The 16682-nt window shown below is 40.5% G+C and overlaps 1 protein-coding gene across 3 annotated transcripts in view; it reads right to left on the reverse strand.

Annotated features, from left to right (window-relative positions):
* LOC134564904 (chromodomain-helicase-DNA-binding protein 1-like) overlaps window positions 1-16682 on the reverse strand; it is a 129512-nt gene that overhangs the window by 67805 nt on the left and 45025 nt on the right. For all 3 annotated transcript variants that reach the window (XM_063424190.1, XM_063424188.1, XM_063424189.1), the window contains exon 3: window positions 1376-1559. In XM_063424190.1, coding sequence (XP_063280260.1) covers window positions 1376-1559 — 184 coding nt within the window. The remainder of the gene's footprint in view (window positions 1-1375; window positions 1560-16682) is intronic.

Here is a 16682-nt window from a genome sequence, read left to right on the forward strand (position 1 = left end):
AGCCTGATGTAACTCCATTTACTACAACTGTGAGTCTGACCCATCAGCCAATTATTCACCCATCATTTTATGGACTTGTCTAGCTGTATGCCGGACATTTAATCCAGAAGGATACTGTGAGAGACAGTATCAAAACCATGAATAAGAATAAGAATAAGAATAAGAATAAGAATAAGAATAAGAATAAGAATAAGAATAAGAATAAGAATAAGAACATGAACAAGAATGTGAATATGAATATGAATATGTGTTGTGGAGTGGATTTCTGCTTTAAGTTTTCAAGCTAGCTTTATATTTCATTTGTGTGTTATGATTTAAATTATACATGCCGTTATGTCATTTCTCTGTGTCCCTGCCTCTGTTTCTAGAACCTTCCTTGCCAATCTTCCCTCACTCGATATATCATTTGCTGTTTCACATCATTACACTGCTTCTGCTATTCCCATTGGATTTAGTTCTGTATTCCCTGCCCTAGACTCCTCCCTGAGTGCATTCTCATTGGTTGTTTGCTTTGTATCGCCCCGTCTATAAAACCCACGGCGCGACATGTGCTCCCTGTCTTTGGGGTCCAGCTTTTAGTTGTTATGCTTCAGTTATACCTGTAATAAATCTCCTTAGTTTACCCCAAGACCCGTCTCGCCTCTGATACATCTCTGTGCCCCAAAAGCAACTGCCGAGACCACCGAAGTCCAGAGCGGGGAGGAAAAGTCTCCCCGGGGGGAAATGTGTCGCACCCCAATGCTGCCTCGTGCGTCCTGGGGAATGCACACCGCAACAAATATGAACAAAAAAACCCCCAAAAACATAAACACAAAAAAAGCATCCTTAACAGTCCTGAATCTTACAGTAGGAAATATTTTACTACCCTTCATGTACATCAACCAAATTAAGACCATATTACATAGAGAAACAGATGAGAACGTAGGTAACTCATCCATTGCATTGAAGAGATTTCTAGACACCACTTTTTTTTTCTAAACTTGGCAAACTTTTTCCCCATACAGAAGATAAGATGTATCTAACCCTGGAATTGTTGTACATTTATTGATATGAAGAAACTCAGCATTAAAGAGACAAGTTTTTAAAAAATTAGAAATAGGAACATTATGCGTGGCTTTGTCTTCAAAAATATACAATATGTTAATAGGTCTTCTGCATTATAAAATTTAGGTAATTGTCTAACTGTAGGTATTTACAGAAATGAGAACGTAGCAGCCCTATTTATGAGAGCTAAGTATGTGAATTCATTAACCCAATCAACTTAACATTCTAAGTAAAAATTATAGAGGTTTTGTTTGTTTAAATCAAAACGACTTTTGCAACTATTCTGCACAGAGTATTTTTCCCCACAAAGGGTTTATTTGTTTTGTTTTACCTCAGATCCATCAAGTTTTGGTGGTAGTTTAGCTTGAACTTGTTTCTTCTCTCTAGATGTGTCATACTCTGAACCAGACTCAGAGTCACTGCTACCTGATTGAATGCTACTTCCATCACTACTGCTTCCAGAGCTTGAACCGGATCCAGAAGCTGATGCTGACCCAGAATCATCATCTGACTGGCTGCAATTAGAAGTTAACAGGATATTACACAATGGCTAATTAAACAGGATTTTTTTAAAAGTCACATAAAATACCCCTTTAGCTTCACCTATAAATCAATTGTTAGCTTAGCCCAGACACATGGATAGCATACAAATGAATGCACTCGATTAAATAAATCAGGAATGAGAATTCAATTTAATCAGATACCTTTCATTAAACCTTAAAAGAAGCATTGGGCACTGGAGCAGAAAGAGGAAGTGGCAAGGGAAGAAGAGAGGAGAAAGAACATTTATCAGTAATTTGGAGGAGTAAAACAAGACTATTTCTCACCCACCCAAATCCTTACTGAACTTTAACAAACACAACATATTTTTGTGTATATACATATACCCAATTGTTTTAAGTCTTTTTAGATCAGCAGTGTGTTGCCCCCCCAATTTTTTGAGCACGCATTTCTTCAAAGTAAACAATAACTGTTTTGTTCCCCCACTTTTATTTTTTTCATTAAAAGAATAGGTGGGAAAAGTATCCGTAAGGAAGTGCTTGCAAGCTACATTTAATGCTGTGATTTGGACCATCTATATACAAAATACAACCAAACACTTGATTAAATAAAATGTTTTTAAAAGTAACTGGAAAACCAAAGGTGTGTTGTCATACAATATAAATCTATGCAGACCATCTTATACTGTTAAAATAACAGCAGTAAAATTCCCACAGAAAAACTCTGAATTTGTCACTAATTATGATTTGTACAAAGTCATACATAATCAGTGACCTGAGCATACTCTTGAGCCACTGGATTATTCCACCTGTACATCAATTTCACACTACACTTAACATATTCAAATAAAATAATATTTAAACATTTATTTCATGACTATTCAAAGCATAGAAACATTTGGTTTTCTAAAATAATTTACGAAGGAATCAAGCTGACACTTTTATCAAATTCCTCATTAGGTTAAATATTAGCATACTTTAGAGATATCATGGGGGAAAACATTGGAATTACAACACCACAGAAATGAAATGCTTTTAAAATATGTACACTTGAGTAACAAGCATTTAAAAACAAACAACGTTAAAGATGATAACAAAATCCAAGAAAATAAAAACCCAAAAGCTAATATCAAAGTCTAAGCCTATCACTGCCAGTAAGAATGTGTGGGTAGGTGTTAGCTTGATCGTCTTCTGTGTTAGGAACGAAAGAAAAAAAAACCAAAAAAAAAAAAGAAAAAACAAAAACAAAAACAAAAACAAAAACAAACACCCCACAACTGACCCTCTCTTGGCTAGAGTAACACCCCCCACACCCCAGCCAATCGGAGTAGGGAGAGCTGCCCTGAAGGAAAGTTGCCTGGCAACTTTTCCCTACCTAACTGAAATGTGAAAAGAAGCTGCCCACACCTAGATAGCCCTATTGTCCTTTGTAACTACCTCATTCAGCAAGAGTAACCTTGGCTATGACCAGGACAAATGCATATGCATTTGTATATGCAGATAGGGCCGCCCCCATGGATCCTGGGAGGTTTTTTTGGGGAAACTGCACCCCGGGACAGGAAGCTGGATTCGTCAGAAGAGAATTGGATAGTGCCCTGGCCGAGCGGGGAGTGGATGCACCCCGTGGCCTGGTTTGAAGATTTGCCATGACCTGTGAGGAGCCTGAATGGAATGGGAACTGGCCAGCTGAGCTGACTGAGACAAAGAATGGGAAACTCTTGAGACTTTTCCCTGAGGGCAAAGAGCTGACTGCCACTGCTCTGCCTTCTGATGGTTGACCAGAGAGAACTGCCAGGTGTTTCTATGGGAACAAGGAATCGGCATCCACTGGGACAGCACCTGCTCCTTCAGATGGCTGCAGCAGCGTGGAAAACTCCGATCGGACTCTGCAATCCTGCTGATGACTTTAATAATGAGCTGATCACTTTAATAAAGAGCTGAATATTAATAAAGGCATATGCCCTGTTTTTTTCATTCTGCACTAGAACATGCCTAATTGACAACATTTAAAGCCACAAAACAGAACCACTACTCTCCCTGTTGCTAACACAAATTAAATCGTACTAGTGAGGGAGGACAAAAAATTAAGATATTCAAACTGATTCCTGTAGACAGCACCTCAACCAACCATTTGCATCTGTTGACTTTTAAAAAAAGGAACAAACCATGATAAAACTTCCTTATTTTTGTGAAAAATGTGAAATGATTAATTCATGTTCTTATAGTTAATGAAATATTATTGAAAACTATAAAACTGTATATATGTGTGTGTTGTATGAAAATGTAAGTTTCAGGACACCTTGTAACATTTTGCTAAACCAAAATGTTGAAAAAGCAGGCACCACCCCAGAAACTTACATTCAGAAAGAGACAAAAGGTTTACGGGAAACCGGCAGACTCCTCGAGCACGAGCACCGGCAGCCTCCTCGAGCACCGGGAGGAGACCCATCAAGACACCCTCACAGAGCATCAAGCATCATCATCCATACCTCAACCATTCATCAGCCATAAGGATCTATAGAAACTGGACATTAACATATGAACTGAGAGAAAGAACTCTTTCCAGCCTGGTCGGAGACACCCTTGGATTTGAATAGCTAGCTGGGAAACAAAGAGAAATATGGGCAAATATTGCCAGGGGCAGAATAAAGTGTATAAAAACTAAGCCCCGAACCGGGCAAATTTGTGAACCGAAGGGGAGACAGCAGACGGCCAAGTTCTGTGTCTCACGGTTCACCCTTGGCATTTTCCCGGGAAAAAGACTGTCAAGTATCTCCGCTGTTAGTGAGTTTACCGAAATTCTGTAATTCGATCTTTGTTAATAAACCAAATTATTATTTTAATTGGAATATCGTATTGGCATTTATAACATTTTGAAGTGGAGGGATATGAAAAAAAATGACAGCTAGCTTTACTTATACTTGATGGAGAGCAACAAATTTGCTTCCCATTCCTGTCATCAAGGGCCTACTTCAGGCATGATGCTATAATGCTAACATAATTAACCAGACTTGAAAAATAAAAGCAAGGCACCCACTGTAGAATACAACTGGAGTTTAAACTATTTACTAAAAATTATCTTGTTGTTATTTCTCCCATGTGTCTAACTCAAGAGTATATTAAATAAAACTAAAAGCCCTTTTAAGAGTCTCATTGAGTGAGTTTCTGGGGCCTTACACTGTAATTGGTACTCTTGAGGTGACAAAGAGGTGTTTTATATGGAGATAACCGCTAGTCGCGGAATAAGGAAGAAATTAATTTTCGGTCAAAACTGTGATATATGGTATGAAATAATTAGTGTTTAATAAAATATATGGTATAAAGTCATTCATGCTTAAGAATAAAGTGTTCAGAAATTGTGACGCCCCTGCCAGTAACAAGGGAAGGGACCCATTTGCAATAGAAAGAAGGGTGGCATCGAAAAGAGAAGAGCCTTCTCTGGAGATGGACCTGACAACGACCCAGCGATTAACACCCGATATGGATCTAATCTCCACCATCCAGGGCGTGCACCCCAATACCTGGTTCCCAGAAATCGAATCAAGTGGAAAAATATTCAACAGACAGGCAGCAAGGAAAAGAGGCTACATGAATATGTTAAAGAAACAAGAGAAACAAAAGAAGTATGGAGCAACCCACTGTCCAGCCGAAAACTGTATATAAACAGACTCCGCAAGGACTGAATTCAAGGACTGAATTCATGAACTCAGGGAGTTTCGGTGCGATAGAGGCCGAAGCCGAGGTTCACCCAGTGCCGACCCCGGGCTCGGCACCGATTTTTGCTTGTGGCTTTCTCTGACTTCTATATTGCCATTTTTCAAAAAAATTCTTTGTTGATAAAATTGGCTTATCATTTATTACAAACCTGATATTCTCCATCAGAAAAGTCATGGAAACACAGACAAAAACTGTCATTAGCTGCTTTCCACTGGTGAAACTGCTAAAAGCTTATAAAGTTTGTCCAAACCCAAACAGGAGATGTGGGCTGAGGAAATCTGGCACTATCTGCAGTAATTTGCTGAGAAAATCCAAATTTTGACAAAAGAAAAGACAAAAAAAAAGTTGTAAGGAAAAAGGTCTGGTAGCCATATGGGTGCAGGCTAGAGTCAGAGTTGCAAAAAGAGAGAAATATGTTGCCATGTAGCAACAGAAAGAGCTAATTTGAGTTACAAATTGCCTAGGAGGCTGGAACAACAGCCTGCCTCTGGGCGGATTTAGAATTGAATGCACAGAAGTTAGCCCCAAACCTGCAAAACCTCTTCTGAACAAGCTTATCCAGAGACAAAGAGCTTTAGATTTGCAAATTAACACTGCTGGGGAAAGTGTGGAGAATGAACCAGGGTTTTTCTGCTTCGAGGAGGAGGTGGGCTGCCCCGAACATGATGTCACCTTCCTCCACTCCCTGGAGGAAGGGTTTGACTCAGCAAAGCCAACCCCCTCCGCCCCTCAAGTTCTGCCCTCTTGAAAAGATGTAATTCATTTACATGAAGGTTGTTATAAAAGCCAGGACAATTTATTAACAAATTCCATAATTTGGTTTATTAAAAATTCAAATCACAAAATTTGGAATCAAATTTCAGAATTTTAAGCAATAAAAAAAACCTCCCACAAACAGCAACACTTATTTGACAGAGTTTCTCCCGGGAAAAAGAGAGCCAAGGGTGACCCATAGATATAGACCCTGGCCGTCTGTGTCTCTAGCTGGGTACACGAATTTGCCATGTTCGAGGCTTGGATTTTATACTCTTTATTCTGCCTCTGGCAATATTTCCCCATATTTCCCTTTGTTTCTTGGTTGCTATTCAAGCCCAAATTCGTCTCCGGTTGGATTGAAAAGAGCTCCCCTCCCAAGTCCATGTGTTAATGTTCAGTTTCTATGGATCCTTATAGTTGATGAATGTTCAAGATATGGGTGATATTGCTTGATGGTCTGTGAAGGTGGCTCCCGAGGTGTGAGTTGCTGATGCTGGCTCATCTCAACAGGTCCCCTCCCAATACTTGAGAAGGCTGCAAAGTCTTTTGTTCCCTTCTGAATGGAGAAACCTCCTAAAACATAGACTTTTACCTGATATAAATTTATACAGCTTTATAATTTTCCAATTTACCATAAGAACATGAATTAATAATCTCACATTTTTCACAATTCCCCCATTTCTTTTTTTTTGTTAACCATTTAATTCATGTTCGCATCATCTTTATTATTCTCTGATTGCATATTTACTTAACTTTCAATTTTAGACTAAATTTCAATGCTTTTGTTTTCCCTGGTACTATTTCTTACAAATTTCTATAGCTTTTACTGCGTGAGGTTAAACCCCCTCAGAGGTCCCTTTCAATGGGATTTCTGAGGATGAAGAGAACATTTGTGACCAATGATCTTTAGGTAAGTTCTATCAGTTGAAATCCTTTTTTTGAATTTTATTCTCTGGTCTAAATTTCCCTTTTGAGGGTCCTCCAAGGTGGACTGAATTTTAGCTTCAGGGCTGTCTCGGTTGGGAAACCTCGGGCTAAGTTCAGTTTCATTATGCCAGCTCTCTGTTGGGTTCAGTTAGGCTTATGACCATTAGAGTGATCCACAAACCGATTCCTCTGTTTATGCCAGCGCCCATTTGGTTGCATCCAAATGGCGAGGTGTTTGTTTCTTCTCAAACAGCAGGTAAAGGTTGCTCCGATCCTCTTTCTGGTTTCTGCCACATATCTATCAGGTGGTTTCCCTTAGACGGCTTTAGCTGTTCTGTCGCGGTCAGAAGCCTTTTGGACCAAAATCTCGGTTTCTATGTTTTTGCTTTTCCACCCCCGCTTACCGAATTTTAGGTGTTATCTAATTGATTCCCGTTTTCCCCACCGATCACACGGTCAAAAATGTCTCTCTTAATATTTTTCCTAATGTTTCTTCGCACCAGCACCTGTTAAAGACATAACAGGGGAACCCTCCAAAACTGAGGGGTTAGCACAGACTACACCTTTGTCATATGAAAAAACTTCTTTTTCCAGAATCTATCTGATTTTATAAATCAACATCTTGAAGCTCTCTCACAGCTGGCTTCAAATTAAATTTATCAATTCAGATCTAGGTATAATGCAAGTTTAATTTTGAACAGTACTTTTTGAAAAATCTTCGGAAATACCTTACAGGAAGGAAACATGCTACGACTATTATTCAGACAATCTGAATATTTGAATGAGTTTTCTAGTTCATAATTCACTCATCCTCTTTATACAAAATAATTTACAATTCTCTATAAAACTCAAAATCTTCTTTTCACACAAGAATGATTCAATTCTTTATTTAGAATTTAAAGAACTCAATACACAATACAAAAAAAATCTTTTTTTTTTTTTGTACTGTTACAGGGAGAAATTAAAATTAACAGAAAGAGAATTTTACTTATTATTAAACAAGGTTTATACTGAAACATACAAACAATTCTTTTTATATTCTACTAATACTTCTGACAATGTCCACTGGGTATATAGCGAGTAAACAATAAACACTAAGACTGCTCCAAATCCCATAGCATTAACACAGGTTTTAGCTCTTTAAAGAAAAATTCAGTTAAAAAAATCATAGACAAGCACAAACAATTTGGGCTTATTTCAAGAATCAAACTCAGCACATTCAGAGTGATTTGGTATACAGACAAACATTCATAAAACCCAGTATCCTACAATGTTTTGTGACAACAGCAGTTTCCAAGACAATCAGTTGTTAAGGTTACACACATCTTCCCTCAGTTTCTGCAGTCTCAGTGCAATGAGTCCGCACTACTGCTAATTAACTGAACTACAAATTTATATTTCAGACCCCTACCCAGCGCGGCAAGATACTATCCGCAGTAATAGCTGAAGTGACCACTTCGACAGGGAGCCAATTCAAACAATCAGTGAGCAGGACAACTTAATGAAGGATAACCTTTAAGCAACATTTGTACCTAATACAAATTAAAAGAAAAACTTAAGACCTCACTCATAATCTTGGGGGAGTATTTTAACAAGACATAGGAAAAAACAAGGCACACTAAATAGAAGAAAATGATATTACAAATAGCAGAACTTATTCCTATACTACTTATAGAATATAACTTTGTTGAGGGTCTGATCTCTTTTAGCTTTTATCATAGGAAGTGGATAAAACAACAGGGTTAATTCATCTGTAACAGGCATCAAAATACTTGAAAACTTTTCAGGGCTACGATTCACCCTGAAACTCAGGCCCTATTAGCTTACTCAACCTTTTCCAATACAGATACAGGCACCATTATCTGTCACAAAGAGCTTCTACAAAATTAACCTATTTTCTATTTATTTTAGATCCAAACCGGTCAGTTTGAATTTACTTTTTCTTTCAAAAAAATAATCAAATAATATATGTAATTTAATTATGCCTTCAGTGTACCATTTAAATATTTACCTACCAAAATATAGTATTTAACTATTCAAATAGCTGAAACCCAGGCAACCAGTTTTCTTTCTATTGTATCTACTAAACACAAATGTTTTCTCACACATCAGTTGTTTTTTGAAGAGCATATTTTTCTCTTTTTTTTTTTCTTCCCTGCATGTAATGCTAACAACATTCAGAAAAATGCAAAACTTCCTGAGGGATACTATAGAAATAAATCTAAAGCAAAAACACTAAGAAAGAAATAAGTCTACACAATTATTTACTCCTAAGAAATACAAGCACTAGAACAATTCTAAGACTTGTACCCTCCAAACCCAGGGATAGACAAAAAGACACTATACTAAAGGAATATCATCAACTATCCCTTCTAAGAAATCAGCTATATATAAAAAACCCTTCCCTGTTTCTTTTAAGCAAACACACAAAAAAATAAAGATTACAGAGAATCAGAAAAAAATCATAGCCAGTTCAATTAAGAAGCAATTTTAACTCGGACTCTACTGGTCACACGCTTCAAAAAACTCAATCAGCAGAAAAAAAACCTCTTTGCAACACGTTGCCTGCCTCCACAAACGCTGTATTATTATTTCATATTTAAATCAACAATCTAACCCAAAAGTGTAGCAATCATTTCAAACATCAATGAGCTACATCGGTTACAATCCTAGCATGCACACAAAAACCCTCACATGCAATAAACAAGCAACTGCAATGCCTACTGTTCTAGGCATCTAAAAACAGCTACCCCTATATCCTTTTATACGTGAAATACAAATAGCTTTTTACACTGTCCACAACTACAAAGCAAACTTTCATACGTCTCCCTAAGGCAATCTCGCTGAGCCTCGGCAGCCTAGCTCCAACCAGCAGAAAACACACCAGTTTCTAAAGCTCTCCTAAGAAAACCCCATGGGAACAGGGAGTCCATACCTACATTCTCCCGCACAAGCATATGGGCGTGACTGTTTGGTGTCTTACTTTTGACAACGGTTAATAGAGAGGAGGGAGGGTAAACTGCCTAAAAAGCAATCTGCACCCTTTCACCATATTGGACAAAAACTACACAAATTCAGGTGATTAAAGGGAGAGAGAAAAAAAGCATCTTGGCTTTTTCTAAAGTGTTATTCATCAACTCCAAGTGTTTAGCTTCTACTACTATTTACACAATTCTAAACAAGAAAAAGACTCCTTAAAACCTTCCTCTTCACTTTATTAACTCTGTTCTATTGCTAAGCACATCTTTGTTACAGTTTCTAAAACTTTTGTCAATTTCGGCTCCAGGCTGCCGTCTCTTGTCCTGTCGCCGCAAAAAAAACCTGCCACTTTTTTTGTTTTTGTTTTTTTCTCCTTGTCTCCCGGCAACCGGGAACTGCACTCGCCTCATCGCCTGCTGGGGTTTTCAGTTTTTAGTGAAAGAAAAAACTAAGAACTCTGCCGATCTCCTTCAGGAAAAAACTCTTTAAAGCAAAACACACAACTCTATGGAGCCTCCAAAATGTATTCAGCCTGAAGTAAAAGATCCACTACCACCAAAGAAAAGAGTAAATGAAATTCCTTTTTAATTCCTTTTACTATCTTTTTCTTCGTAATTTAGCGTCGGTGGCCGGGGTTTGAAGTCAGGACTAGAAGTGGGGACTGAGTTCCCTCTCGGGAATGCCCTTTGAGCGAGAGGAGGGCAGGCAGTCGCGGGTCACGTGGCCCCGCATGGGTCTCGGATGACGCAGCTGATGCTATCACCTGCCGAGAAGGCTGCAGAGGAGGCGGGGGTTGGGACAGACTTCACTCTGACCACCAAGCTGCGAGAGAGGCTTTTCCCGTAGCATTTTTCTCCTGTTAGAACACGGTCACACATCCCCTCCTGACTGAATGCCTCCGCTTCTCCACACCCCCCCCTCCTTTCCTCCCCCTCACACCGGGGATGTGAGCGCCGGCTTTGGTTCGGAGCGCATGCGCTGGCTTGAACCAGGAAAGAGCAGGGTTTCAGGGTGGCGAAAAACAACGGGGCAGGGGTCTCGGTGCCACGGCTGTAGCGGGATGAACCCGGGTACGCTGCGGACCAGGGTAGGGAGTGGGCTCCAGGATCGGGACAGGGGCCGGGGCTGGCGGGGGTTCGCAGGGAGGAGGAAGGCAGTCCGGGGGCTCCCATTCATTCTTTTTTCCTAACTCTCCTACCAGATACACTCTAAACTGGGATCCATCCCGCAACAGTGCACATTCTAACTCGTCTATCTCCCTTTTCCTCTTGTTCCTGACATATTTACACAAAGCCTGACATGTCCAGGACTCAAACGTGCCAAACTTCGGCCAGACCACATATTTCTCTATCTCCTTCCAGGACATTCATTCCAATATTCCAACATCCATGCTAAGAAGCTTCCCCTTGGGACTCAGGGACCACCTCTGCCGAGTCTTCCCACAAATCATCCTCCTGATCTCTACTGAGATACGATCCCATACTCCCCGTGGCACAGAAGTTATGAGATACTAAAAATTAAATCCCGAGTTTCCGAACTCGGTGCCGTTAACTTAATGATCTAACAGATGACCATTCCGTGGAAGTTCAGTCAACTGAGGGCTCTGTAACTGCCACCGAAAAAATTAATGGACCCCACTCGGTCGAGGTCAAGAAGGCTTACTAGTCCCCGAACTCGAAGGGACGTCCTCTTTCCTTCAGGACCCCTGGTGACTCCTACACCCCATCGGGTAACACTCACACACGAAATATCACGCGTTTCACACACACTCACACGCACGTATACGTTCTCAAGCACTTGGTCACCCCACTCAACCACGCTATACTTACGGTCCTTTTCCTGCGTGGATTCTTCGTGCACGTCGACTTTTACGAGTGAAAAAAAACAAACCGTGGTTCAGGGAAACCCCTGCTGAGTTCCCGAGCCCTCCCCAAGCTAGCTTGTCCTAACACCTAATACTTTCGCTGTTGTGGGTTCTGGGTTTGTAAAGCCAGTTCATTCTTCTGGATTTACCCGCTCTGCCAGGCCGCTTTTTACAGCGGGGCACCCCCTGGTCAGAAGCAGGGGTCCATAGAATATTCAAAACTGGCCCCACGTTGGGCACCAAAATTGTTATAAATACCAGGACAATTTATTAACAAATTCCATAATTTGGTTTATTAAAAATTCAAATCACAAAATTTGGAATCAAATTTCAAAATTTTAAGCAATAAAAAAAAAACCCCACAAACAGCGACACTTACTTGACAGAGTTTCTCCCGGGAAAAAGAGAGCCAAGGGTGACCCATAGACATAGACCCTGGCCGTCTGTGTCTCTAGCTGGGTACACGAATTTGCCATGTTCGAGGCTTGGTTTTTATACTCTTTATTCTGCCTCTGGCAATATTTCCCCATATTTCCCTTTGTTTCTTGGTTGCTATTCAAACCCAAATTCGTCTCCGGTCGGATTGAAAAGAGCTCCCCTCCCAAGTCCATGTGTTAATGTTCAGTTTCTATGGATCCTTATAGTTGATGAATGTTCGAGATATGGGTGATATTGCTTGATGGTCTGTGAAGGTGGCTCCCGAGGTGTGAGTTGCTGATACCAGCTCATCTCAACAGGTCCCCTCCCAATACTTGAGAAGGCTGCAAAGTCTTTTGTTCCCTTCTGAATGGAGAAACCTCCTAAAACATAGACTTTTACCTGATATAAATTTATACAGCTTTATAATTTTCCAGTTTGCCATAAGAACATGAATTAATCATCTCACGTTTTTCACAAGGTGGAGCCTGTGGTAATGTATCTCGCTCTGCACCAGATTTGGTTATGTGGGAAGAGAAAAGAAAATGAAACAAAGAACGCTTTGAGAATTTCACTAATGGGGTTGAATGAAATAAAGCTTGCTGAAGAGCAAGAACATAGTGAAGAGCCCTGGTCTCTTGCCCAGGGAGGAATCTGTTGCGTGAAAATTTGGACTTGTTGGAGGGGAGAGGATCCATCTCTCTCCCCACTTCAGAATGTGCTAAAATTACCAGAAGAGTGAGGGAGGCAGCTGGTTTCCAACCAATGCACAAGAAACAGCTGGTGCCCTGTCGGCCTTCTCCCATGTTATTGTTAGTTATTGCAAACTTTAAGGATGGAGACCAAGAAAACAAACTCTCGGTGTTGCCCTCAATAAGTGAGCTGGGAGAGGGTGCCAAATCCAAGTATCCTAAAAGGCTCCCTGAAAATAAATGGAAATTCAGTTTCCCTGTTTTCTCAATGAATCTTTGCAAAATGCTCCTACACTGCCACCTTCTGGTGGTAGTGAGTATAGAGCCTTGTCTGCCACTAGAGGCAATGAACAGAATTGACAAAGTCATTCCGGATTAAAGGCCACAGGTGCCTATGGTAGAAAACACAAAATACCAATAGATGGATGGTCCTTTCTTTTTAACATCGGTCCAAGTGGTATCAAGTTTTCTTTTTCTGTCCTCTTACAGGTATTCCAAGAGTAGAGGTGTTCCATGAGAGGATGAAGTGACAACAGGACTGAAGAGTTGCTATTCTTTGCTGCATCAATTGTTTACATGTATTTTATCTTGATAGTTTAAAGATATTTATGTTTCTACATGTTTTATAAAAGTTGGTTTCAAGCAATATTTCAAGACGTCTTTTCTCTCTGGTTGCCATAGTGGATAGCAAAGATTCCTCCCTAAATTTACCCTAGGTTTTCATATGATTATGGAATCAAATTTGTATACCTCTTCCTATCTCCTCAGAGCAAAGCATAAAATTACTATAGCAAGGGAAGTGCATGTAGAAATGGTAAGCAATGTGTAAAGCATGATTATGCAGAAGAAGGGGATGTCAAACTGTTGGTGACCCCTGGAAGGATGGAGAAAAGGGGCTAACAGAGGGGCTGAAGTGACAGCTGGCAAGTTCTCTCCAGTTGTAGATGAAGAAGGCATAAGTGGTTAAGCTGACAAAAGAGAAGCAGCAAGATTATGGGTGTGAAAACCAATGAAGGGTTTGGTAAAGTTGGAAAGGTATTTGGTCCAAACCCAGGACCCTGACTGAAATTATATGCTGAGGAGGTTGGAATGACTCGAATTTTGTTGTCTTTGACCCCCACCCCTGAAGCAATCCAGACTATTATGTAGTAGAATTTTTACTGAATGTAGTTTTCCCATGGTGCACACTGACTTTTTCCTCTTTCCCTGGGTATGGATCCCAGGAATCGTCCCAAAACCTGGTTGGTGAGAAGGATAAGGATGCTTATCTGCAACATGTATGTTTGGGTTAAAACAATACTTGGACCTGTAAAATTACGGACTCCAAAAGGCAAGGCAGCCTAACTATGGAAAATTGGCATATCTTTAAAGTTTGTATTTTTTGTATTTGTTTCTATTTTAAGGAATCTTAAATTGAACTTGCCATGTGTCAGAGACCAGAAAAAATTGATGTCTTGAGACATTTTGGGATGCCTGTGTATGTGGGAGGGCAGGGCAGGCCTTGCTCTGGCGAGACAGTGTCCTGCCTCACACCCCCCAGCCCTAGAGCATCCCAGACCCACAGTGTTTGTCAATCATTGACCACACCAGAGGCAGTGCTCCACTCTGCCTAACCCAGCTCGTGAGTGGCCAAATGACCAGAAGTCCCACGGGGGGGGGGGGGGGGTTGGGGGGTGGGAGGCTGCACATGAGGCAAGCACATGTCTTAGCCCTACCCTGCTTTTGGAGTTTCTATCTGGACACCACCTTAACCCAGGAGTTGGTTGCTATATGTGTGTTTTTCTATGTCTTTTCTGTCTTTCTCTCTTCCTCTTCTAATTCCCTCATCTTGGAACATTTTGGGTAACTTAACATTGAATGAGTTTAAGTTTAAAGGTTGCTTAGTTGAATGGGCAAACTAGCGCTGTGAAAAGTGTTTTATGTTGATTGGATGTTGTACTAAAACTTTTGACAAAGTTCCTTGATTTTCTATATTTTGCCAGTAAAGTAATTTTGACCTCTTGGGAATATCTAGTCAGTATTTCTCCCATGTGCCTAACCCAGAGTACAGGAACCTCTGTAAGCCCCTTTCAGTGAGTTGTTTGGGGCCTTACACCATGCTGTTTTGGAGCTCAGCTTACAAGTCCAGCAAGTACCAAAAACGGCTTTATTAAATTGTCTAATTTAATTGACATATTATTAATGAGCAACGAATATGTAAAATACTAGACCTCACAAAGAAGAATACAGTATCAAGAAACACGAAGGAAATTACCAACCAATCTGCTGGACTCTTCAGTCATTGCAGCCAAAAGATTGGTTTAATGAACTCTCCCCCTGGATGCTGGTTTGCACCACACAAAATTGCCTGCAATTTTAGAGACTCACGGGACTGGGAGCGATGACTTGCATAGAAGGAAAATTTTATATTGACCAGAATTATGCTTCTGATTATTGAAATAGCAATTTTCTGTTATATGATTTCCTGTATACTTTCCTCTCCTTTCTCCTCTGTCTGCTAGATTAGGATCCCACTGCTGCCATGAGAGGAATGGTACCATTGCTGTGGTCCCGGTCAATGTCTTGAGCCATGGGGTTGTATGAGAGACTGGAATAATTGCTAGCTTGAAACATTTTGGGTGCATGTGTGGGGGGGGAAGAAGCAGGTCTGGCCTTGCTCTGGTGAGGCAATGCCTTGCTCTGCACATACATACACACACACACAGACCCATCCCCCAGACCTGTATCCCAGCCCTGGAGTGGCTGCCAATCACTGGCACACTGGAGGCAATGCTGTACACCCCACCTCTGGAGCCCCTAACCCAGCACCTAAGTGGCCAGATAACCAGAATTCCTACCTGGGGGAAGAGCCCAGGAAAGCCAAAGGGTACTTAAACCAAAGCATGAGGCAAGCACGTCTTGACCCTACCTTTCCTTGGATTTTATATCACTGCTGGAACCAGGAGTGATAGCTGTATTCTTTCTTTTCTATCTCCTTTCTTTCTTCTTCTTCTAATTTCCTCTTCTCGGAGTTTTGAGTAACTTAAAATTGGATGGGCTTGGAGTTTGCTAAGTTGAATGGGCAAAGTTAATCCTTTGTGAAATGTTTCACGTTGATTCAATGCTGCTCTAAACTTTTGCCAAAGTTCTCTGATTTTCTGAAGTTGCCAGTAAAGTCTTTTTGTTGTTTTGACCTCTTGAGAATATACTGTCAGGATTTCTCCTGTGCATCTAACTCAGGGTGCATAAAAAAACATAAGCCCTTTTAAGAGGCTCATTGAGCAAGTTTTTGAGGCCTTACACTTGGTTAGTGATAGCCTTGGCTGCAGTAATCACAATATTGTGGTGTTTGGGACCCAGCTGTGCACACTGAAGATTAGTGCTAAGAAAAAGGTTTTAGATTTTAGAAGAGCAAATTTCAGCTTGCTTAGAGCTCAGTTGTGAGGGATTCCATGGGAAGCTTCCATGGAGGATAAAGGACCTGGAAGCTTTTCAAGAAAATTTTCATGGAAGCACAAAAACAGCTCATCACCTTTAAAGGTAAGGGAAGTAGGTGAAGCAAAAGACCACCTTGGCTTAACTGGGAGCTTCTGAGTCTGCTCAGAACCAAAAGAGAAACATATCAGAGATGGAAAAGCCACTAAATACACCTTGAGAGCTACAAGGGCATTGCCAGGGTGTGCAGAGATTCAGTTAGAAAAGCAAAAGCTCAGCTTGAATTGAAATTGACCAGACACATCAAAAGCTACAAGGAAGGGTTCTTCAGGTATGTAAGCAACAAGCAGAAACAGAAGGATAATATTGGCC

Source organism: Prinia subflava (assembly GCF_021018805.1).
Source record: "Prinia subflava isolate CZ2003 ecotype Zambia chromosome W unlocalized genomic scaffold, Cam_Psub_1.2 scaffold_22_NEW, whole genome shotgun sequence".
In the NCBI taxonomy this organism is placed as follows: Eukaryota; Metazoa; Chordata; class Aves; order Passeriformes; family Cisticolidae; genus Prinia; species Prinia subflava.